The sequence below is a fragment of the Larimichthys crocea genome, chromosome III, assembly GCF_000972845.2.
Source record: "Larimichthys crocea isolate SSNF chromosome III, L_crocea_2.0, whole genome shotgun sequence".
NCBI lineage: Eukaryota > Metazoa > Chordata > Actinopteri > Sciaenidae > Larimichthys > Larimichthys crocea.
This window is the reverse complement of record NC_040013.1, coordinates 749,842-773,349: the sequence shown is the minus strand read 5'-3', so window position 1 is coordinate 773,349 and position 23,508 is coordinate 749,842. Positions and strand designations below refer to the sequence as shown.

At 47.5% G+C, this 23,508-nt stretch overlaps 3 protein-coding genes across 4 annotated transcripts; 2 read left to right on the top strand and 1 right to left on the bottom strand.

Annotated features, from left to right (window-relative positions):
* The first annotated feature begins 37 nt into the window (after window positions 1-37).
* LOC104939128 (tankyrase-1) lies at window positions 38-13,061 on the top strand. Of its 2 annotated transcripts, XM_010755614.3 has the most exons (28): window positions 38-585; window positions 2,801-3,025; window positions 3,099-3,194; window positions 3,412-3,448; window positions 4,242-4,317; window positions 5,747-5,767; window positions 7,014-7,108; window positions 7,188-7,254; window positions 7,679-7,865; window positions 7,945-8,066; window positions 8,809-8,900; window positions 8,981-9,059; window positions 9,139-9,310; window positions 9,395-9,474; window positions 9,581-9,726; window positions 9,840-10,005; window positions 10,091-10,310; window positions 10,396-10,505; window positions 10,591-10,779; window positions 10,867-11,113; window positions 11,195-11,277; window positions 11,367-11,487; window positions 11,571-11,668; window positions 11,882-11,956; window positions 12,034-12,139; window positions 12,226-12,412; window positions 12,511-12,667; window positions 12,955-13,061. In XM_010755614.3, exons 1-28 carry the CDS (start codon window positions 144-146, stop codon window positions 13,039-13,041), a joined length of 3,783 nt encoding a protein of 1,260 aa, XP_010753916.3. In that variant the 5' UTR covers window positions 38-143; the 3' UTR covers window positions 13,042-13,061. The 2 variants fall into 2 exon arrangements, with proteins under 2 accessions (XP_010753916.3, XP_010753917.3); XM_010755615.3 differs by lacking the exon at window positions 5,747-5,767.
* Window positions 13,062-15,215: 2,154 nt separating this feature from the next.
* On the top strand, window positions 15,216-20,221 carry idua (alpha-L-iduronidase). Its single transcript, XM_010755616.3, has 14 exons — window positions 15,216-15,499; window positions 15,614-15,754; window positions 17,104-17,186; window positions 17,318-17,425; window positions 17,564-17,659; window positions 17,844-18,046; window positions 18,253-18,432; window positions 18,520-18,736; window positions 18,832-19,035; window positions 19,111-19,232; window positions 19,367-19,492; window positions 19,605-19,681; window positions 19,763-19,863; window positions 19,941-20,221. The coding sequence occupies exons 1-14, from the start codon at window positions 15,357-15,359 to the stop codon at window positions 20,039-20,041; spliced, it is 1,902 nt and encodes a 633-aa protein (XP_010753918.3). The 5' UTR covers window positions 15,216-15,356; the 3' UTR covers window positions 20,042-20,221.
* A 47-nt stretch (window positions 20,222-20,268) lies between these two features.
* LOC104939130 (purpurin) lies at window positions 20,269-22,832 on the bottom strand. The gene is made up of 6 exons (XM_010755617.3): window positions 22,083-22,832; window positions 21,873-21,987; window positions 21,158-21,294; window positions 20,963-21,075; window positions 20,666-20,878; window positions 20,269-20,529 (listed from the first exon to the last, which is right to left on the bottom strand). Exons 2-6 carry the CDS (start codon window positions 21,984-21,986, stop codon window positions 20,519-20,521), a joined length of 588 nt encoding a protein of 195 aa, XP_010753919.1. The 5' UTR covers window position 21,987; window positions 22,083-22,832; the 3' UTR covers window positions 20,269-20,518.
* Between the last annotated feature and the right edge of the window lie 676 nt (window positions 22,833-23,508).

Genomic DNA, 23,508 nt, shown 5'->3' with positions numbered 1-23,508 from the left:
TACAGGAGCTCTCCTCAGCTCTCCTGAGCTGGCTCAGGTCTGTTTGCCTCCGTAGAGTGTAAACAGCTGACCGGAAACGGGAGCACTTTCACCGGAAAGGAGGAGCAGCTCTTCTATTGTCGCTCGGAGCTGCTGCTGCTGTAATGGCGGTGCCTCGTCGCTCCTCGCAGCAGCAGAACACTTTGCAGTCTCCGCCGAGGAACGGCTCTCTGTCGGCCGCTCCTCCGGCCTCCCCGCCGATGGCTCTGCTCACCTCGGCTGTCGGACCTCCGGAGGGCGAGAGAGAATGCAGCGGGGGGATCGACATGGCTCCGGCCTCCCCGGACCTACCCGCCCCGGTCCTGGCGAGCAGTGCGAGCTTCACCACGACAACCTCCGGCGGGGGAAGCAGCAGCGTCTCCAGCCCCGGATCCGGAGCCGCCAGCCCCACCGACGGCAGCAGCGGCATCGGGGGCGCGTTCAGGGAGCTGTTCGAGGCCTGTCGTAACGGAGACGTGTCGCGGGTGAAGAGGCTCGTCGACTCGGTGAACGTCAACGCGAAGGACATGGCCGGACGGAAGTCCACCCCGCTGCACTTCGCTGCAGGTAACGAGCTGAGCTAGGCTAGGCTAGGCTAAGCTAAGCTATCATTATCTAACATACGATGACAGCTAGCTGGCTACTTGTTGTTGTTTTCGACCTGCTCACCTGTCACCTGTCACCTGCTCACCTGTCACCTGTCTGTCTGTTTTAACTCTAGCTGCACTTTATCACGTTAGCTTTGTGATGCTAATCAGCTAATTTAACCACAAAACAGACGCAGCGTAACACGGCCTGTGGCTAGGCTAGGCTAGGCTAGGCTAGGCTAGGCTAGGCTAGCAGCTCCAGAGAAAAATGTTGTTTCATGTGTAAAATCAGTAAAAACTGAAACAGGTGACATTAGTAACTGCTGTACTCCGAGTACTACAGAGTACTACACGTCAGGAAGTACTTTTTGTAGTATTTACATGTTGTACTTCATCTCAGAGGTAAATACTGAACTTTATACTTTATACTACTGTGTAACGGCTTTAGTTACTCGTTACTTTTCAGATTACAGTTATTGATCACCTTCCTGATCAGTGTCTGTTTGAATTTATTATTTTATTGTAAGTATTTATGATAAACTGAAGGATGGTAATAATAATAATAATAATAATAATAATAATAATAAACTTCAAGTCAGCGCTGCCACACAGAGAATGTTTCCCTGTGAGAAATATAAAATACTTTAAAGGGATTTAAGAAAAATACAGCAACTGTAAAAGAGACAAACAAAATAAATATGCAAATATAGAAAGATTTACCAGACTGGGGAAGTCTGAAGATGATGATGACGATCGTGTGTTTCTCAAACTGTATAAAATCATCAACTCAACTTTATTTATTTATTTATTGTGTCACGTTTCATGCAGAGACGCTTCACACAGCAGAATAAAGACAGTCAACAGTTTTTTAAGCAACAGAAAAAACAAAAATAAAACAAAGTCCGTTAAAACTTTTGAGGTAAAAAGCACAATTTAAGAACAGCTGCAAAAAGATTAAAACCAAAACAAGAAAGATTAAAAAACAATTAAATAAATGAAACGTTAAAGTAAATAAAACCTGTAAAGTGAAAGAGCACAGGGGATAAAAACTAAGGCCCCGTTTACACGTGCACAGGTATTTTTAAAAATATTTGTGCCTTTTTATCTTTTACACGCAGACGGTGAATTCGCCTCTGAAAACGAATCTTTCTAAAAACTCCGGCTTGGGTGGAGATTCTGGAAAACTACGGTTTTGCGTTTGCGTGTAAATTGAGATAAACAGAGTTTTAGGCAGCTGATGCACCAAAAGTGCGACCAGTGTTTACGTTTCACTTTGACGATGATGATCCGCCCAGAGGCTTGGCGTAGTTATGATGGCGTATTTATGCGGGTTGATGTAAACGAAAACCTTTTTGAAAACGATGCTATGTGCACGATGTTATTTTGGAAAACGGAGGGAGGGAAATATTAGTTTCTCAACGTACCCGTGTAAACCCCTGAAACAGGAGTGATCAGGACCAAAACACTCGGACTGTTCCAGACGAGGTTTGTATTAATTTTTTTGTGTCATTATCAGCCTGATTCCTCGGTGATCGAAGGTGAAACGAACGATTTAAAAACTCTTCAACTCCAAACAGGAAATATTAAGAAGAGCTTTAACACCAAAAAAACTCTGGGTCCTGACCCGGTTCTGTTTATTCATTTCACTTCGTTTTAATGTCATGATGAGATTAAACCAGCCGACATTGTATAAAGTAGTTTAAAGAGCTTTAATGTCAGTAAAATACTTTGACTCTCATGTGTCAGGTACATTTTACTGATCATATTTAGTTTACTTCTAATGCTGTAGTAGTACTTTTGTTTTTACTGCAGTAAAGTATCTGGATACTTCTTCTTCCATCGCTGATTCATGTTGTTGTTGTCAGACGACATTCAGACGCTGCAGCGTACACGCAGGTTTTCCATCGTTTGAGTGGACGACGTGCTTTTTGGCTGCAGGCGTGTAACGTCCAACATGTGGTGGAGAGGTCGGGTCAGGTCCAACGTTTGGAAAAAAAACACATCCTGACGTCACGCTGCATTCAGCGATCAGACGCTCAGAGCGGTCAGACGTCCACGGTCTGAACTGATCTAAACTCTGAGACTCTGTTTATTCAGTCTGACCTGCAGAGTAGAAACAGATTCTCTGCGGTGCCTCATCCTGTCTTTATTCTTATTCCCTGTTCGGAACATTCATTAGTTTTATTGTCTTTCAGGTTTTGGCAGGAAGGATGTGGTGGAGCACCTCCTGCAGACGGGGGCAAACGTCCACGCCCGGGACGATGGCGGACTCATCCCCCTGCACAACGCCTGCTCCTTCGGACACGCAGAAGTCGTCAGCCTCCTCCTGTGTCAGGGCGCCGACCCCAACGCCAGAGACAACTGGAACTACACGCCGTTACACGAGGCGGCCATCAAGGGAAAGATCGACGTTTGTATCGGTAAGGCTCTCCGTGCTCTGCAGGTCTGTGCCCGGTCTGGATTCAGAGCTCTGACGAGTGTTTGTCCTCTCAGTGTTACTCCAACACGGCGCCGATCCAAACATCCGCAACACTGATGGCAAATCCGCGTTGGACCTCGCAGACCCTTCAGCCAAGGCTGTCCTCACTGGTCAGTGTCTCCCACACTCAGTTAGTCCTAAACCACCTGACACAGTCACTGATGATGTTTGTGCACAGCTCCGAGGTTGTCTGTGCTCATTCATCTTCAACACCTCCACCTGAACGTTGTGTCAGTCCTGAAACAAACACACAGCGTGTCTCCAAACATGAAGCAGCAGCTCACAAATGTCTGTGCTTCTCTGATCTGGATGTTTGTTTCCGTCCAGGTGAATATAAGAAGGACGAACTTCTTGAAGCAGCGAGGTGAGTGTCAGCGTTCATCACACACAGACAGAGACAAACAGCTGATTCATTTCTGTTCATTGTTTTCAGATGTCGACTAATGAAAGAATTCATTTAAAACAACGTTACGAAAAGACAGGAGGCAGAGCTGGAGGTAGCAGAGATGAAGATGCTGAGGTTCTCTTTGGGAGGGACCAAGATGGATAGGATCAGGAATGAGTCCATCAGAGACAGCACATGTTAGAGGATTTGGAGATAAAGTCAGAGAGGCCAGACTGAGATGGTCGGACATGTCCAGAGGAGAGAGAGTGAATATTTTGGTAGAAGGATGCTGAGTTTTGAACTGCCAGACAGGAGGAGGCCTAGAGGAGGTTTATGGATGCAGTGGAAGAGGACATGAAGGTAGTTGGTGTGAGAGAAGAGGATGCAGAAGACAGGGTTAGATGGAGGCAGCTGATTCGCTGTGGTGACCAAAGAAGAAGATTAATGAAATTAAAGTTAGTTCAGGTGATCACCTCGTTAATGATCACCTCGTTAATGATCACCTCGTTAATGATCCCCTTGTTAATGAGATGTGCCTGCGTCAGATCACGACGTCCACCTTAACTCACCTGATGACCTCTGACCCTTCATTAAATAATCATCATCAAAACTATCAAAGTTAATTAGAAACATAGAAAATAAACTCACCGAGTCTTTGAAGCATCACGTAATAAAGGCTTCAGTACTGTGCTGTAGTCCTGGAAAGAGCTTCAGATCCTGGAAATCCTTGAACATTCAATGACCCGCTGTGTTTTTAACTGTTTAATTCCAGGAGTGGAAACGAAGAAAAGCTGATGGCGCTGCTGACTCCGCTAAACGTCAACTGCCACGCCAGCGATGGCCGCAAGGTAAATGAGCCACCACACACACACACACACACACACACACACACACACACACACCTGTTACAACAACTTTTTGATGCCACATGTTCATTGATGAATTGATTTTGAACAGGAAATAGACAAACAAATCAAAGTCTCATCGTCCTTCACCTTCATCATCTCGTCTTTCACTTCGTTCGTGCTCCAGGTTTGAATTTGACGTCCTTCAGTCAGTCAGACGTTCAGCTGCAGAGAGTCCTGTGACTGAGGAGAGGACAGATGTGTCATGTCCAGCTGTAGAGGGACAGATGTGTCATGTCCAGCTACAGAGGACAGATGTGTCATGTCCAGTTGTAGAGGGACAGATGTGTCATGTCCAGCTGTAGAGGACAGATGTGTCATGTCCAGCTGTAGAGGACAGATGTGTCATGTCCAGCTGTTGGTAGTGTTGTAGAGGAGGTCCTCTCTGCAGAGCTGGAGGTCTTCAGGAGGTCTGTGAAGGTAGAGAGGGACGCCCCTGATCTGTAGGAACTGGTAGGACGTTCCACCAAGAAAAGTTTGGACTGTCCTGAGAGGACAGGTGTCAGAGTCAGGAGGACGTAACATCTGTCTGTGTGAGGACGATCAAGAACCGGAGACTGCTTTGAGTTTAACGTGGCTGCTACAGGTAGACAGAACATGTTGAAGACGTTCTGGATCATCGGATCAGTTTCATCACTGTAACATGTTTGGATCAGCTGTCTCCTGTTTTATGTTTCTGGACTTTTGAGACGTCTGCAGGAAGTTTGAGTCTTCAGAGTTTTAGTGTTTATTTTTGACCGGAGCGTCAGTTTAGCTCAGCACAGTTTAAACGTGACCTGTAATAACTTTTAGAATGACTTTATTTAACTTTTATTATCCAGTATGAGTTTATGATTGATTAAACATTCATGCATCATTATTCCTGAGCTGTGAGGAGTTTCTCAATGATCTGCAGCTTCACAGTCTCCATCACAGCCCCCCCGCAGTACCTCTGCAGACCCCTGGGGGGCCGTGGACCACTGGTTGAAGACCCCTGGTTTAACTGTAGGGTCAGATGTGTTTTCCCATCAGAAGAAGTTTGATTTTGACGAATCCATCGTCGCTAACAGAACGTCGACTTCATTCATTCACTCCTGACTACATTTTCCTCCACAGCAGCTCCAGTCCTCCTCCTCCTCCTCCTCCTCCTCCTCCTCCTCCTCCTCCTGGAGGAGACCCGAGGAGGAGGAGGAGGAGGAGTCACACTTAACCTCTCCTGTCCCCTCACATCATGTCTGACGGATCAAATCGTGATTTTCTGACCTGCGTTTGATGTTTCTCTGAGTTTCGGAGTTAAAAAAAAACAAAAACATTTCTGTGAACAGATTCTGCCATTTTGTAATTTTTGTTTCGTTTTGTTTTCCGTGTGACTCTGGCAACATTTGTCGATCAGTCAACATCCCAAAAAATGCTGGTAAGTTGACCTTGATAACGGCCACTTGATTGATGCACTGTTGTGATTTTAATTTCCTTTAATCCATGTTTTTATTTTAAACCAATAAGCTGGCTGTCACTTGTTAATTGCACATCGTGGACCTGGGTGTACGGGTCACTCATGTCTCCTACCCTGATGCTCCTGTGTGTGTGTGTGTGTGTGTGTGTGTGTGTGTGTGTGTGTGTGTGTCGGGTTGGGTGTCATGGTGACGACTCATCTTTTTTATTTTCGGATTTGAAGGAGCTCACAGTGTTCACTGCCTGCTTTCCTCGGCGTCTGTCCTCTCCTTGCACACTCCCACTCTGAATCACTCTCCACTCAGACTTGATTTTTAATTTACTCATTAATTAACTCATTGATTTGGATGATGATCACTCATGCATGCCTGAAGGCCTGCTCCTCCTCCTCCTCCTCCTCCTCCTCCTCTGTGAGATCTGTGTCTCGTCGTTCATGTTGGATCAGCTGCACTGAATGGATCCATGTTTTCATGCCGTGCTCCCCTCCATGGTCGTGCCGTCTGACGGCTCGTGTCACTGAATGATTCAGATTTTTTGCACCGTGGCTTGATGAGAATGTTAAATTTGAACCTCACTGCATGAAAAGTGACTTTTTTAAATTATATTTGAAGCTTCTCCTGAGTTAGAGCTGATTTATTTATTTGCTGGCCAGAGAAAAGTGTCTGCTCCGTTTGATTTGCAGCTTTGCTCAGACTAACTTTTCTTCTTCTTTGCTCACGTTTGATTCGACCCCTAACCGCTCGCTCGGCTGCTTCTCCAAGCTTCTTTGCTTCGTGTTACGGTTGGGCTTTGATCACATTTTATCCACTGAATCCGCTTTTTTTTCTTTCGTCACTGCAGGTTTAGCTTTTCTTAGGTCACCGATAAACTTGTTATGATTTCTGAACGGCCGTTACAAATCCAGAAAGCAGCTATCACCTCCCAACCGTACTCCCCTCGCAGAGATTCATCTAACCACAGAAAACTTTGAGACGTAGGGAGAATCTTTTTCTGTCGAGGTAGCCGAGTGACGAGGTTGCACAATATCGACAACTCTTATTGACCTTGCATCATCGTATCCGCCATCCATCTGCAACTCACAGAGCATAGCCTGCCGTAGCACATTGCTTCTGGCCCTAATCAGCCGCTTGCTCCATCGAAGGCAGCGCACCTTCAGCCAGCCAGAGGCCGTCGGCGTCCGCGCTAACCGGCTCTCGTCTCTTTAACAGTCCACGCCGCTGCACCTGGCTGCCGGATACAACCGAGTCCGCATCGTTCAGCTGCTCCTCCAGCACGGAGCCGACGTTCACGCCAAGGACAAAGGGTGAGACGCTTCCTCGCCCAGAGAAAGTCCTGTCTGTCTCTCAGTCTTAGTGTTTCTAACTCGAGTGTCTCTTCTGTAGCGGTCTGGTTCCTCTTCACAACGCCTGCTCCTACGGACACTTTGAGGTCACCGAGCTTCTGCTCAAAGTAAGACACACCAACAGTTTCACTTCTCAACCTTAAGATTTGTTATTATACCTGTCTGAGAACCTGACGGAGATGGACAGAGTAGTAGAGTAAGATTCTATCGCTGCGTTCAAAGCCCCCACACGTCATTCTCTCACTGTTTCCATCGGACAGTTCGTTTGTGTTTCAAAGGATTGAAAACACAAAGTGACACAAACTAACATCGAGGCAGCAGCAGACTGAAAACTCTCGGCGTCTGATAAAGTTGATGTTTCTGTTTAATTAAAAGTGTTGAAGGATTATGTTTCACTCACAAACAAAAGTTATCCTTTAGAAAGAAACAACCAACCATCAGAACCAGTTCACATGGTCCAGTTGGACCGCCTTCATGGAGGTGAGCAGCTGAGATCTTAAACTGATGTTTGACGTCTGTTTGTCTCTGCAGCATGGAGCCTGTGTGAACGCCATGGACTTGTGGCAGTTCACTCCTCTCCACGAGGCGGCGTCCAAGAACCGGGTGGAGGTGTGTTCGCTGCTGCTGAGCCACGGGGCCGACCCCACCCTGCTCAACTGCCACAGCAAGAGCGCCGTGGACATGGCCCCCACGCCGGAGCTCAAAGAGAGACTCACCTGTGAGTTCAGTCGGGTCAGGTGCAGACGATATGAACCGGATCCGTTCAGCCTCTGACTTCTGTTTCTCTTCCCGTGTAGATGAGTTCAAAGGTCACTCACTGCTGCAGGCAGCCCGCGAGGCCGACATGGCCAAAGTGAAGAAGACGCTGGCTCTGGAGATCATCAGCTTCAAACATCCTCAGACCAACGAGACCGCTCTGGTCAGAACCAAGTCTCACTAACACTAACCAGTAACCCTGACCGTGATTTCTTTGCTGATTCTGGTTGATGATCGTCTTTAAATCATCAGCTGATGCAGATCGTTGTTTGTTTGGTTTGTAGCAGCTCAGTATTTAAAAAATCAAGTGCTGGAATACCTTGAAAATAGCCCTTAAAGTGCTTAAAAAGTCCTTGAAATTCAAATGAGCCACGTACCGCTGTCTCCTGTTCTGACTCGTCTCGTCTTTCTTCGTTAGTAAAAACTAAATATTCCAGGAAGTTTACATTTATTCTTTATATAACCGTCTGTTTTATACCGACTGATGACTCCTCACTCCTCCTAACAACCAGTCGGAGCCTCGAGTCGTACCTGGTCGAAAACTAAACGTGAGCTTTCACTTTGAACCACAGCGTCTGCAGATTTATTGTTGTGTTCTGATCCACTAAAGTCAGATCAGTATATCCACGTTGACATGCCGATGTCTTTACTGGTTGGATGTCGCCCCTCGTCACACGCAGCTGCCAAAGATCATCGATCGTTTTCCACAATCAGCATCTCAAAAGCTTCCATCCTGATCTTCTAATCACGTCTTTGTACCGAGTATTGATTGATAACAATCGATCTAATCGAGCTCCTTTTCTGAGCTTCCTCTGTAGTTACAAATTGTGTGGGTGAATTCGAAGTGATCCCAGAGTTGGCAGGTTTGGTTGCACCCACTAATCTAAAGTTGCCGTGTGTTCCAGCACTGTGCGGTGGCTTCTCCACACCCCAAGAGGAAGCAGGTGACGGAGCTGTTGCTGCGTAAAGGTGCCAACATCAACGAGAAGAACAAAGAGTGAGTCCACGACACGACAGAGAAGATGTTTGAACATCCGATCGTCCCGTCCTGGGTTTAACTTCCTGTCTGTGTTTCAGCTTCATGACTCCGTTGCACGTTGCTGCTGAGCGAGCGCACAATGACATCCTGGAGGTGCTGCAGAAACACGGAGCCAAGGTCTGTTGGTGTGTTTGTTTCCTCTTTCTGTCCTGTGATCTCGGAGCTCATGTGTTAACTCCGCCTGCTCTGACTGAAGGTAAACGCCGTCGACACGCTCGGGCAAACCGCTCTTCACCGAGCCGCGCTGGCCGGACACATCCAGACCTGCAAGCTGCTGCTGAGCTACGGCGCCGACCCGTCCATCGTGTCTCTGCAGGGATTCACCGCCGCTCAGATGGGCAACGAGGCGGTCCAGCAGATTCTGAACGGTAAAGTCAACGCCGCCGCTCCTCCGACTTGTCGATAACGTCCTTTTTGCTCTGTGTCCAACTTATTTCTTTCTCTTCTTCCAGAAAATGTTCCCACACGTAACTCCGACGTGGACTACAGATTCCTGGAGGCGGCCAAAGCTGGAGATCTGGACACAGTGCAAGTAAGGACTACTGATGTCCACCAGGCTCATGACTATTGTCTTCAAAATGTCTTGTGTTGTCCCCGTTCCTCTCCGTCAACTCGTTGCCTCTCTGTGTGCGTTGCAGCAACTTTGCACCCCTCAGAACGTGAACTGCCGGGACCTGGAGGGCCGTCACTCCACTCCTCTGCACTTTGCAGCCGGTTACAACCGAGTGGCTGTCGTTGAATACCTGCTGCACCACGGAGCTGATGTCCACGCCAAAGACAAGGGGTCAGTTCTTTACCGTCCCTCATCAGCAGGTCACACACGAGCCAAAGATTGTTCGTGTCTGTTCTGCATCTTCATGTTTCCTCTGAAGATCTAACGTGTTCTTGCTCCTGCAGCGGTCTGGTTCCTCTCCACAACGCATGCTCCTACGGTCACTACGAAGTGGCCGAGCTGCTGGTCAGACACGGAGCTTCAGTCAACGTGGCCGACTTGTGGAAATTCACCCCGCTCCACGAGGCTGCAGCCAAAGGCAAATATGAGATCTGCAAGCTGCTGCTCAAAGTGAGGATTCGTGTTATGTAAAGCATCACGTGCTGCGATGGTGAGTGTGGCCGATGGTTCACGTGTGAAACTCTCCTGTGTTCAGCACGGTGCCGACCCGTCCAAGAAGAACCGAGACGGCAACATGCCGCTGGACATGGTCAAAGACGGAGACACGGACATCCAGGACCTGCTGAGGGGGGATGCCGCCCTGCTGGACGCCGCCAAGAAGGGCTGCCTGGCCCGAGTCCAGAAACTGTGTTCACCGGAGAACATCAACTGCAGAGACACGCAGGGACGCAACTCCACACCTCTGCACCTCGCAGGTAGAGGAAAAACATTATTATTTGTCGTGTCGTACGTACACAGATTCTCATAAATGTTCAGCTGACGCCTCTTTCTTCTCCTCAGCCGGCTACAACAACCTGGAGGTGGCCGAGTATCTGCTGGAGCATGGAGCTGACGTGAACGCTCAGGACAAAGGAGGCCTGATCCCTCTTCATAACGCCGCTTCTTACGGGGTCGGTGTCATTACGAGCACGTCGTTCTGTCCTGCAGCTCGTGTTAACATCGCTCTCTGTTAACTGTCGCCTCTCTTCCTCGCAGCACGTGGACATCGCAGCCTTGCTGATCAAATACAACACGTGTGTGAACGCCACAGACAAATGGGCTTTCACGCCTCTGCACGAGGCGGCGCAGAAAGGTCGTACGCAGCTCTGCGCGCTGCTGCTGGCTCACGGAGCCGACCCGACCATGAAGAACCAAGAAGGCCAGACTGCTCTGGACCTGGCCACGGTAACACGCCGACACACACATCAGGAAGTAGTGTTCAGTCTTTGTGTCATTGTTGGAGTGTGACTCGTCTTCTCTGCCGTCCCTCAGGCCGATGATATCCGGGCCCTGCTGATGGATGCCATGCCGCCAGACGCCCTGCCCAGCTGCTTTAAGCCTCAGGCCACAGTGGTCAGCGCCTCCGTCATCTCCCCCGCCTCCACGCCGTCCTGTCTGTCGGCCGCCAGCAGCATAGACAACCTGGCCGGGCCGCTCACGGAGCTGGCTGCTGCCGCCGCCGCCGGATCCTCCGGAGTGGCGGACGGAGCTACAGGCACCGACCGCAAGGAAGGCGAGCGTAAGTCTACTGACGGAGGTGAATGTGAACGAACCCTGACTGGATCATTTCTGATTGAACTCCTAACTCTGCTTTTCATAGTGGCAATGCTGGACATGAACATCAGTCAGTTCCTGAAGAGCCTGGGCCTCGAGCACCTGAGGGACATCTTCGAGAGGGAGCAGGTGAGCCGCCTCAGAAACACTTGACGTACCTGAACCTGACCTGCGGCGCTTCAAACTTCTCAACCTGCTGTTTGATTTCCTCGTTGCAGATCACCCTGGATGTTCTCGCTGACATGGGTCACGAGGAGCTGAAGGAGATCGGAATCAACGCCTACGGCCACCGACACAAACTCATCAAAGGTGTCGAGAGGCTGCTGGGCGGCCAGCAAGGTCAGGAGGCCTCTTTCATTTTCAGTCAGTCTCTTTTTAGACGCCACAAAAAGTCAACAACATCACACGTGTCTGTGTTTCAGGTGCCAACCCCTACCTGACATTCCACTGTGCCAACCAGGGCACCATCCTGATAGACCTCGCCCCGGACGACAAGGAGTACCAGTCTGTGGAGGAGGAGGTGAGTCAAGCAAGGTCGACAACAGCTGTCAGCAGTTTACTTCACTGTCCATCATAAACTCTGTAAATCACAGAGAGTTGAGGCGGAGCAGCCGGAGGACATCAGAGGGAAAACCAGAAAACATTTCCTCCATAAAATATGATCCAGTTTCACCAGAATCAGTGAAATAGTTGCTGCTGTGTGAAGGTGAAATGTTGGTTGCGTGTCCTGCAGATGCAGAGCACCATCAGAGAGCACAGAGACGGAGGCAACGCCGGAGGTGTCTTCAGCAGATACAACATCATCAAGGTGTGAACCGGGAATCTCTCTGCTTGTTCTTGTGTTGATGATGATCGGCGTTAACAGACGTGATGTGTGTCACACAGATTCAGAAGGTCGTCAATAAGAAGCTGAGGGAGCGTTACACACACCGGCAGAAGGAGATCGCAGACGAGAACCACAACCATCACAACGAGCGCATGTTGTTTCACGGTAACCACGCGCTCGCCGTCACATCACCTGTTTGTTTTGTGTAACACCACATACGACGTCATCATTCTGCCGCTGTCTTCCTTCAGGTTCCCCGTTCATCAACGCCATCATCCACAAAGGCTTCGACGAGCGCCACGCCTACATCGGAGGCATGTTCGGAGCGGGGATCTACTTCGCGGAGAACTCCTCAAAGAGCAATCAGTACGTCTACGGCATCGGAGGAGGCACAGGCTGCCCGACGCACAAAGACAGATCCTGCTACCTGTGCCACAGGTGACTTTAACGCGACCGCCGACGGTTAACCTCAAACTTTGACATGTAAGTTTGTGTGAATGGACTCTAACCTTTTGTTCTCCCGTCTGGCCTCTCAGGCAGATGCTGTTCTGCCGAGTCACTCTGGGGAAGTCCTTCCTGCAGTTTAGTGCCATGAAGATGGCCCACGCTCCCCCGGGACACCACTCGGTGATCGGGCGGCCCAGCGTTAACGGCCTGGCCTATGCCGAGTACGTCATCTACAGAGGAGAGCAGGTAAACGTCCAGTCTAACAGTGAACACAGCAACAGAACCTCTGAACTGACAGTGTCCAGTCTAACAGTGAACACAGCGACAGAACCTCTGAACCGGCAGTGTCCAGTCTAACAGTGAACACAGCAGCCTACCGAGGTGTTTTTCTTGCCGGGTTTGGCTCCTGGCATCAGACCCCCTCTGTAGTGTGGCGTTGTTCCCTGTTTGTCTCAGACGCTGTGCTCCTGGTTAATTAGCCGTTAGTCACTTTGACCTTTGACATGTGGCTAACGTTGTGTTTCTCCCCTCAGGCCTACCCAGAGTACCTCATCACCTACCAGATCCTTAAGCCGGAGAGCGCGGCTCAGGCTGCTGCAGGAGCTGAGCAGAAGTCGTAGTTCCTCCCCGTCGCTCACTCAAAGACTGGATGCTCGTTCTCTCTCTGCTTCGTTTGGAAAATGCCTGAACACGTTTTTATTTAGCGGACACGTTTCCGGCCTCCTGTGCAGTACGACTCGCTCGCTGTATAATACTCTTCTTCCTCCTCGTGGTGACGACGACACTTCTTTTTGTTTTTGTGCATCGGCTGCATGTTAATACAGACGCATGAACGGCCCAATAGCGTGCGTGGGTTAGTCCTCCCTCCCTCCTCCTCTTCACCAATCAGGAGGCTGCTTGTAGAGACTTTGAAGTATCAGCATTAACGGTTTGCCACTTTTGTCGCCTCATGCCTCGTGACTGTGCTGACACACACACACACACACACACACACACACACACACACACACACACACACACACACACACACACTGTGTCACTGTCGAACCTGTGGACTACTACTGCCGCCGTGTGGAGCTCATCCTGTACAGAATGGCCTCTGGTAACTGTGATTTTAATGCTAACCGTTAACACTACGAACAGGCGACGGTGCGTTGTTACACTACGAACACTGAAGTATCGATTTCTTTTTAAAGTTTAAGTTTTTTTATTCAGGGCCGGACGTGCCCGACTCTGTCAAAACCACGGGACTGTTACCATGACGACTTGTACCAGACGAAGAAGAAGCACGGCGCCGCTTCCCGCCTCAGATTTGGCCTTCCTTCTGTTTTTGAGCTTCTAGTTTAGGTCACTTGTTTCCCTTTTTGTCTGATGTTACAATCGGAGTCTGCACAGCGCGTCTCGACTTCTCTTCTGGTGGAATCACAATCATCATCATCTTCATCGTCATCGTCGTCCGAAGCGGCCGCCGTGCTCGGTGAAGGCGTCAGGACGACACGAAGCAAAGCCGTGGATGTTTGTACATTTGAAGCATTATAAATATATATAAATATATATATGACTGTGCTTGATCACGGTAGAGTCAGTCGATGTTCAGAGTGTTGAATCGCCCTCCCTCCCTCTCTCTCATCCCACGCGTCAGGTTTTTGCACTTTTACATAGAAAGAATCTTATTTAAGTTATTTTGAATTTGCAGATTTTTGCGGGAAACGAAATATTTGTACAGGTCGTGTAAATGTTTGTGTATAACTGTCGCTGTTAGGTCAAACTGTAAATGACAAACATGAGTTATTATTTTTTTCTTTCATGCCTTTATTGTTTTTTTAAATAAATGTCCCATTAACAGCTTCCTGTTTCCTGTTTGTCTTCATCACATGCACGGCCTCAGCCTATTAAAGAAACCAGAACACCTGTCGACAGGTGCAGACGTCTCATTGGGCGTTACACAAATCGTGTGTTGTGCAACAGAACATTAAGTTCAGGGTACCGCTGTCGTTTTTGTCCAGGTAAATGGACTCTGCTCATATTTGTCCTTTCTAGTCTTCCAACCACTCAAAGCTCTTTCACAGTCATTCACACACGATGGCACAGTTTGACGTTCAGTATCTTTGACATGCAGACTGGAGGAGCCTCCGATCACCTGGTCAGAGGTGATTTAGGTGAAAGTTTTCAGTTATCATCACAACAATAGGTGGACCCCCTGCAGTGCCTCTGCGGACCCCCGAGGGGGGTCACGGACCCCAGGTTGAAGACCCATGATATAGATGTTAGCACAGGTCAATTATGTTTAATTTCTGTGCAAAAGTCTGAAATGTTTTACCGTCTGTGTTTATTATAGTTCATGTAATCAGATTACATAAACTAGGAGTACAGCTGTATTTATTTATTTAATCACAACAAACAGACAGATTTATGAGCTCTTAATTAAACTGTTTAAACTTTAGTCTGAAGCCTCTGTTAAAGAAAAGAGCATCGAACCTGTGAAAGTTTTCAGTTCTCATCACAACAACAGAAGGACCCCCTGCAGAGCCAGGGTTTGCACAGGTTAACTTCCTTTATTTTAGTTCAAGTAATCAGATTACATACTCGAGTATTTATGTAATCACAACAAACAAACATTTATGTCAGATCTTAATTAAACTGTTTAATAAAGGTAAATAAAGTGTTTTTACGTCATAAACTCTCAGTTTATGTTTATTTATTATTTATTGTTTATTATTTTTCTCGATCAGCTGATTTTGTCTCTTTAAAAGACTACAGCGTCGCACACGTGACACGTCATCACGATCAGCTGACTGCAGCTCGTGCAGGAAGCAGAGTGTGTGTGTGTGTGTGTGTGTGTGTTTGTGTTGTTGTTGTTTTTAAAGTTGTTTGTTTATCTGACGCGTGAGGTGCACGTGCAGTGTTTGTGTGGCGGACATGCGCAGTGGGAGACATGCTGTGCAGCAGTGTGCGCGTGCGTGTGTGTGTGTTCGCGCTCGTGCTGAATGTCGGACTCGGAGCTGCACGTGAGGTCACAGCTGATGTGAGCAGGCCGGTGGGTCAGCTGAGACACTTCTGGAGGAGCTCGGGCTTCTGGTGGGTTTATTATGGATCTGTTGAAATATATGAAGATCATGTATAATGTTTATTTATTTATTTCTACGTCTGTATATTTCCTCTGGTGCCTCATGGAGCTCTGTCTGTCTGCAGCCCCCCGCTCCCTCACACTGAGGCCCAGAACTTCGACCTGAGCCTGGACCAGCAGCTCAACATGGCCCACGTGGGCTCGGTGCCCCACGGAGGGATCCAGCAGGTCCGGATACACTGGATGATGGAGCTGGTCACTGCACAGTAAGTCAGCCACCGCTCAGAGAGAGAGAGAGTGTTCTGGAGTTTCCTCTCCTGAGGTTAACGAGGTCCCGTGTGGGCCTTGAGGTCCCGTGTGGGCCTCGAGGTCCCGTGTGGACCTTGAGGTCCTCGGCAGTATTAGTTGTTTGGCTTTGGTTGGGAACAGTGGGTGCCAGTCTATCTCAACACTGTGGTGTCCAGGGTCACAGAGACCTGTTGCTGCCTTCATAGACATAATAGATAGCTTGTTGTTGACGGTCCAATCTGCGTAAACAGACATCTGTGTCTCCAGACTAGAACATGCTGACAATAACACCTCCATGGGTAAAGACATTCTCTGTGACTCATTCTGGGCGTGTAGTATTTGTGCTGTTATCTTGGGGTTTAAAGTCGATCCACCAGGATGAGTTGGGCAGAATGTGAGACCGACTCAGGCACTTCTGATGAACTTTGAGAGTGTCTCTAATTCAATAAATAATACAGCATCAGACATCAGAGGCTGCTGAACACTTTCTGAACTCCTGACCTTTGACCTTTGACTTCAGCAACTTCTCCACAACAAAGACCACGGTGACAGAACACGCCAATGAAATGAGACGTCCAGGCCGTCCGCCTCGACAGAAGGAGCGCCGTCTGATGAGAAGGGCTGCAGAAAATCGCCATGCAGCTAAAGAAGTAGAAAACCAAACTGGGGTGACGCAATACGACGTACCCCGCAGAGGAGTGGCATGCATGGGTGACGTCTACGAAGGAAGCCTAAGCTCCTAAAGCTCGTGCTGAAAAAGATGAAGACTGCTGCGACTCTATACTCTGGAGTGATGAGGCCAAGATAAACATTTTTGGAACTGTGTGGTGTCTCAAAGGTGAGCAGTGCAGAGGGAAATGCACGGTGCCTGCAGTGTTCAGTGCTCTGTATCGAAAGAGAAGATGCTACCATCGCTCTGTGCTCTCTCCTGGTCGTCGTGCAATGATCCAAAACACAAATCTAAGGCCGCTGTTGCATTTCTGAAGAGGAACATGGTGAAAGTGACTCAGTATGTCTCCTGATCTGAACCCAGTCAAACACCTTCCTACCTCCATCCAGCCTCTAAAAGAGGTCGATCTTGAAGAATGGGACAAAGACAGACGTTGCAACATGTCGCCAACTTGTTCATTTCATGCCTAGAAGACTTAAAAATCATGGAGGTCACAGAAAATACTTGATGTAGCAGTTTTTATGGTGCCGTGATTTAATTTTTGTAAATTAAGTTTTATTATTCACCTTTTCTTTCTTTCATGTTCTGAGTTAAACTAATGTTCTATGAAACTAGTTCACCTTACTTCTTGTGACGTGTCTGATCTGGTTGTTGCAGAGATGTTGGAGGACGACCTCAGTACAACTTCACCAAACTGGACCAGCTGATCGACCTGTTGAGGATTAACGGACTCCGACCAGGTATTTATGATTGACATTTGTCTTCTCGTCTCTTCCTGCGTTGAGCTGGTTCAACATTTCTTCAGAGAGCTTTCCTCGTTGTGTCAGATCATCTGTTGTTCAGATGTTCCACGGGTTCTGCTGGTTTTCAGGTTTTGAGCTGATGGGCAGCGTCTCGAACTATTTCACGGACTTCGAGGACAAGTCTCAGGTGATCGAGTGGAGAAATCTGGTTTATCTCATCGCCAAGCGGTACATCGGTGAGTTCTATAGACGTTTGTCATCATGGTCAATAATAATAGTCTGAATAACTCTTTAGAAACGGTTGTTTGAACAGACTCGTGGGTTTAAAGGATTCATGTTGTGATTTTTTTTCTTTTACTGTTTGCATTTTACAGACCGGTTTGGTCTGGGAACTGTTTCTCAGTGGAACTTTGAAACCTGGAACGAACCCAACAACCACGACTTTGACAACGTCACCGTGTCCATTCAGGGTAAATCTTTCAAATGTTTTCTTTTCAGTCCAAAACCCCCAAAATATTCAACAAGAAATCTTAATATCTGAGAGGCCATTGATGGTAACAGATTCCTGTAATGACTAAAAGTTTGCAGTTATGTTGAAACCGAACTGAAGACGGACCTTTCTTTTATATATTTGTTTGTGACTGATGTCTTCAGGGTTTCTAAACTACTATGACGCCTGTTCAGAGGGTCTTCGCGCCGCCAGTAGTCTCCTGAGGTTTGGAGGTCCAGGAGACTCCTGTCACTCCGCCCCACGCTCACCGTACTGCTGGGCCATGCTGCAGCACTGCTACGACGGCACCAACTACTTCACCGGAGAGACGGGGGTCCGGCTCGACTACATCGCCCTGCACAAGAAGGTGACATGTCCCTTTCAAGAGATTGGATACATTAGCTTATCTTCATGCTTATCTGCTGACATACAGCCCGTCTTCAAATAAGCTGAACTGTTCCTTTAAATCCAATTAGCGCAGCCGTCTCAGTTATATAAAACTATATTCATTAGCTTAATTAACTGTAAGACTGACGTCATTTTGGAAGCTGACTTTCTGTTTGTGTCTTTCAGGGAGGTGGATCGTCTTTGCCCATCCTCCAGCAGGAGATCCAGACCGTGAAGGAGATCCAGGAGCGTTTCCCTCGGTTCCGCAGCCTCCCGGTGTACAACGACGAGGCCGATCCACTCGTGGGCTGGTCCAGGCCTCAGGAGTGGAGGGCTGATGTGACCTACGCTGCGATGGTGGTGAAGGTGAGGTGAAGAGACGAATCACCTGAAGTGACCATGAAACTTCACCAGTTAATCCAGATGAATAAACCCTCTGTTCCCATCCAACAGGTCATAAACCAGCACCAGGATCTGCTGCTGGCAGACCCGAACAGCACCATCAACTACACCCTGCTGAGCAACGACAACGCCTTCCTCAGCTACCACCCTCACCAGTTCACCCAGCGCACCCTGACCGCCCGCTTCCAGGTCAACAACACCCAGCCGCCTCACGTGCAGCTGATCAGGAAGCCGGTCCTCACGGTCATGGGCCTGCTGGCTCTGCTAGGTGACGCCCTCTCAAAGTTTCCTCTTGTGGCAGCAAAGCTCGGTTCTGTTTCTGGTTTAAAGGTCTCTTCCTTCTCCGTGTGATTCCACTTTAAGGAGAGACCCAGGTCCTGGCTCAGGTTGTGGACTCCAACAGCAGCAGCACGGTGGGAGTCCTCGCCAGCAGCCACGAGCCCGTCACACCGGGCGGCTCAGACAGCTGGCAGGCAGCGGTTCTGATCTACAACAGTGATGACAACCGGACCTCCACCAGCACTGATGATGTTCACATCTCACTGAAAGGATTGGCGGCACACAAGGGTACGTTCAACAAAACACTGTTGGAGAACGTCCAACAAGTCCCGTTAAGTATCTTCTCATCTGATTGCTCTGCAGGTCTGGTGTATGTCACGTTTTACATCGACAACAACGTGACGAACCCGTACGAGCTGTGGCGGAGCATGGGCAGCCCAGACTACCCGACAGCACAACATTTCAGACGCCTCCGGAGTGTCCAGGTAAAAAACAGATGAACCATCCGTCTATCATCTGTTGTCTGTCATGGACAAACCTCAACCAATCAGGTTCAACACGAGGCTGACAGCGCTGTCTGCATGCTCAATAACTTAATTCACTGATGTCGTTGTTTCAGGACCCCCGTGTTGACGGACCCCGGGACGTTCCTGCAGGGGACACGCTGACTCTGAAAGCCCGACTCTCCGTGCCCTCCGTCCTCCTCGTCCATGTTTGTGCTCGGCCCAAAGCCGTGCCAGACCAGGTCGGTACCGTAACACCTCCTCATGTTCATGTGTCTGTGAGATCAGAGCGTCTGAAGACCGTCTGTCCTCGATGGATGTTGAGCTGATCATGAACTCTGTATCTGACTTCAGGTCAACGGATTACGGTTCATCGGGATCACCAAAGGCCAAGTCCTGATTATCTGGTCAGACCACTGTGTTGATTCCAAGTAAGTGCTCATGATGATTTCTTCCTGTACTGCAGAGCGTCTCAGACATAAGATCCAATCTTGATGTGTTTGTATCTGCAGATGCATTAAGACGTTTGAGGTGGAGTTCTCCACAGACCAGAAGGAGTTCAGCAGAATCAACGCTCAGGACACCATCTTTACTTCTCATGTTTATTCACCTGGTAATAATTATTTTGGTAACTGTTTGCATCTGACATGACATCCAGCCGTGGAGATAACACCACGTTGTGTTCTGTAGTGGACCAGGAGGTCGGCGGGCTGTACAGAGTTCGGGCTGTGGACTACTGGGCAAGGCCTGGGTCCTACTCGCTGCCAGAGAGGTACTCAGAGGAACGCTAGGCCGGATTCAAGACAACTGGATCATTTCATTTTGTTCTCAAACACTTCGGATCAGGCTTGGCAGAAACTGATCATACAAGTTTAATGGAATCATTTCTATTTTTTATACTCGACATGTTTCAGATCTTTCTCGGATGTTTTATGTTTGTGTAAAAAAGTAAAAGTTGTATCAACAACAAAGTTGCTCTCAGTTGTTTTTTTTTTACAAACACAAGAACAAAAAGAAGTTTCCTTATAAATTTATTGCCACCAGTACAGAATGATTACACGGTGCAGATGTTACCCATCAGTATTACATTTCAGTTTCATCTGGGCGGTGTTAAGCACATTTTCTCACGGGTTGTTGAATTGGATTTATCCGATGAGATTAAGATTATTGGATTATTCTCCCGATTGTGTTTTTGAGAGGAGCTCCGTCTTCATTTGGCGATTACCGATGATGGAGGGCGACTCGACAAAGTCCAGCTCAGGAGACGTTCAGCAAGCTCCTGTTTAAAAATAGAGAAGGAAGAGGAACACGTGTTAGGAGTTTAAACGTCGATCCAACATTTACACATCTTATGTAGCTTCTATGTTTGAGTCTCTGGCGACTAAATCCAGCGTCCGTCTGAATGAGACACATACCGGACTGCAGCACAGGCTGGAACTCTCCTGCCATGCAGATTTCCTCCTGTTTCTGGCGGACGGCTCTCTGGATGGCGGGGGCGAAGCCACGGGGGTTGCGTGAGAAGACCAGGGCGTAACCGTCCTCGCAGCTTCCGTCCTCCTTCATGGTGCGGCAGGCGTAGGTGATGGCGTAGTTGTCGTAGTCTGTGTCAATGATCCAGTAGTTGTCACCTGGAGGAGCAGAGAACCAGAGAAGTTAGTCTTTGTGGGAAAGACGCTGAGAGACTGTGGGCGTGGACAGGTGAGGAAGCTTACCGCCGCTGGACAGGTAGCTGGCCAGTCCCTGGTAGTTCATGAACATCTTGCCGGGGGTGCCGGGGTCAGGGACTGAGTACTGAGCTGCCATGTCGGCACAGACAACCCAGAACCTGAAGGTCCAGTAAAAAATTGGTGAGCAGGAATGTAAATCTTTATTTACAGGAACAGTTTGTAGGCACCTCGAACACTCACCCGAAAAGAGTGACTCTGCCTCTGGAGGAAGCAACCATGGCACCGTCGTCTCCAACAGTGTACTCAGCAGAGATGTTGTCCTGCAGGAACAAACCCTCGGGATCCTTCTTCTGCAGAGCGTACCACTTTCCTGAATACTGTCAGAAGAAACAAACAAAGGCGAGTTTAATTTCTACTGATCAAATATAAACATGCACTTTAACTGTGAGTGCTACAACCAGATATGAACACTGTGTTTCCCTGTACGCTGACGATGTTCTGGTTTATTGGAGAGATGTAGATCGTTTTCTTACTTACTTAGCTGCCCTAAACATATATACTCGTTTTACTGTCTTACTTAAAGTTAATATTAGTTGTTTTCTGAATTCCACCATCTGTCTACTCATTTATCAGGGGTTCAAACTCACCATTATCTGTTTAAGGTTTGAAATATGCTTGAATTTAATTAACCACCTTGATTTTTATCACGATTTGGAGATTTAATCGACACAATCTCTCTTGTAAACCACAAATATTTCAATATTTCAAATGAAACGCTCGTCGTCACGTATTTGTTTGCATCGTTTAGTGAGATAATCGTCTGTTGATCCCTGACTTTGGAAATTATCGATCAAAATAAAGAATCAAAGTTAATCTGATTGGTTGCTGTGGGTATAAAATGAATGAACTATTTGATGGTAAAGACAGTTTTGGTTCAGGTCTTTTCTGCACTCACTCTTTTGGGGTCGAAGTCCTCTTTGACGGTGAAGCTGTCCACCATACAGGAGGCCAGGCTCTGCTCCACACAGGCCAGAACCAGCAGCACCAGGGCGAACATTTGGGAGTCCATTCTAGGCAACAAAAAAAAAAACAAGAAAATCAAGCAGCACGACAGATTCTGGCTACAGAAATGTTTGTTCTCGTCAAAGCGGCGTCGTCGTCTTACCTCGAGTGCAGGATGAAGCCACAGGAAGTCTTCGGTGCAGAGTGCTGGTTGTTGTTGTGTGTCGAGAGACGGCGTGTGAGCTTTTTATACCCGATGCACAGACAGCCTCTGATTATTTCCACTTCTTGAACCTAAATGCAGAGTTTAAATCTACAGATAATCCAATTAACAAAATCCCCCGCTGTAAGCTGATGAACCCTCGCATTCAGCAAGTGTTTGTAATTATGTAATTGTTTGCAGGACTCTTTAACGGGATACATAACGGCAGATGCCCCCGGGGTCAGGTGGGTGTTAGGGCGGGGTGGTGAGGTGGCCTGAGCCTTGAGTCACACGTCCACGACGAAGGTTGTTTACACGAGAACACACGTTTATTTTAGGTTTCATGAAAACCTGCAGAGAAGAAACGAAGAATGAAAAACTTTAAGACGATAAACGTCTGAACGAATTGAACATTTATCATCAAACTGTAACGTTCATGACGGGCCAGTAAAGTTTGTCATCCCACCGGTGCTTGAAATCCTTAAACGTCTGTGAATCTAAGCAGGGAGGAAAATCAAGGCCTTGAAAGTCTTCTAAAAATATTCATATGGGTTTTTGAAAGTGCTTGAATTTATATATTCGGTGCAAAAACTGAAGCTCTGATTTTTAGTCCTTATTATAAATATTCTGATTAATCAACCCTTGATCAAACTATGGCTTGTTTGGTCCTTGAATTTCAGGGAATTGGGCCTGGAAATCTGTTTTTAAAAGTCATTGAATTTGATGTTTAAGAAGGTGTAGACACATTATTTTTAAACTTAATTAACTTGATAACATTTGACAAAAATAAACCATCCTACTTGTATTATTTTGGGGATTTCATAAAGAACTAACCTGGAAACAAGAGACATAAAAAATAATCTCTAATTATTTTTTGGATTTCATGAAAATCTCAAAGTGAAAACATAAAGAAGTCTTTAGATGTAAAGTCTGAAAGAATCGAATCTTCTCTCAGGTGTTTGTCATTTTTTGATAAAATATTTCCAACCATCAAATTTGTAACATTTTCATGGTTCCCACAGGTCCTTGAAATCCTTTAAAAAATTCCTTGAATTTGATGTTTAAGAAGGTTTGATGTAAAAATGAAGTAAAGTGTATTTGTTGGTGGTGATGGAGTCATGTTATGTCAGCTCGGTTAAGTAACATTCTGTCGCCTGAACAGGAAACAGCTGAAGGAAGTTTTCTTCACTTCTGCACCAGAAATCCAGAGTTCAGACGTCAACAGGCCTGTGATGAACTCACTACAAGGTAATCTATTACATAACCTGTGTTTCCTGTTGTTTTCCTTTCTGTAGATTTTAAATTCCTCTTTGTCTTTGTCTGTTCACTGAAGATCACTGTAATCCGAGTCCTCGTGTCTCCTGAAGTTTATTTCTGGAGCTCCTGG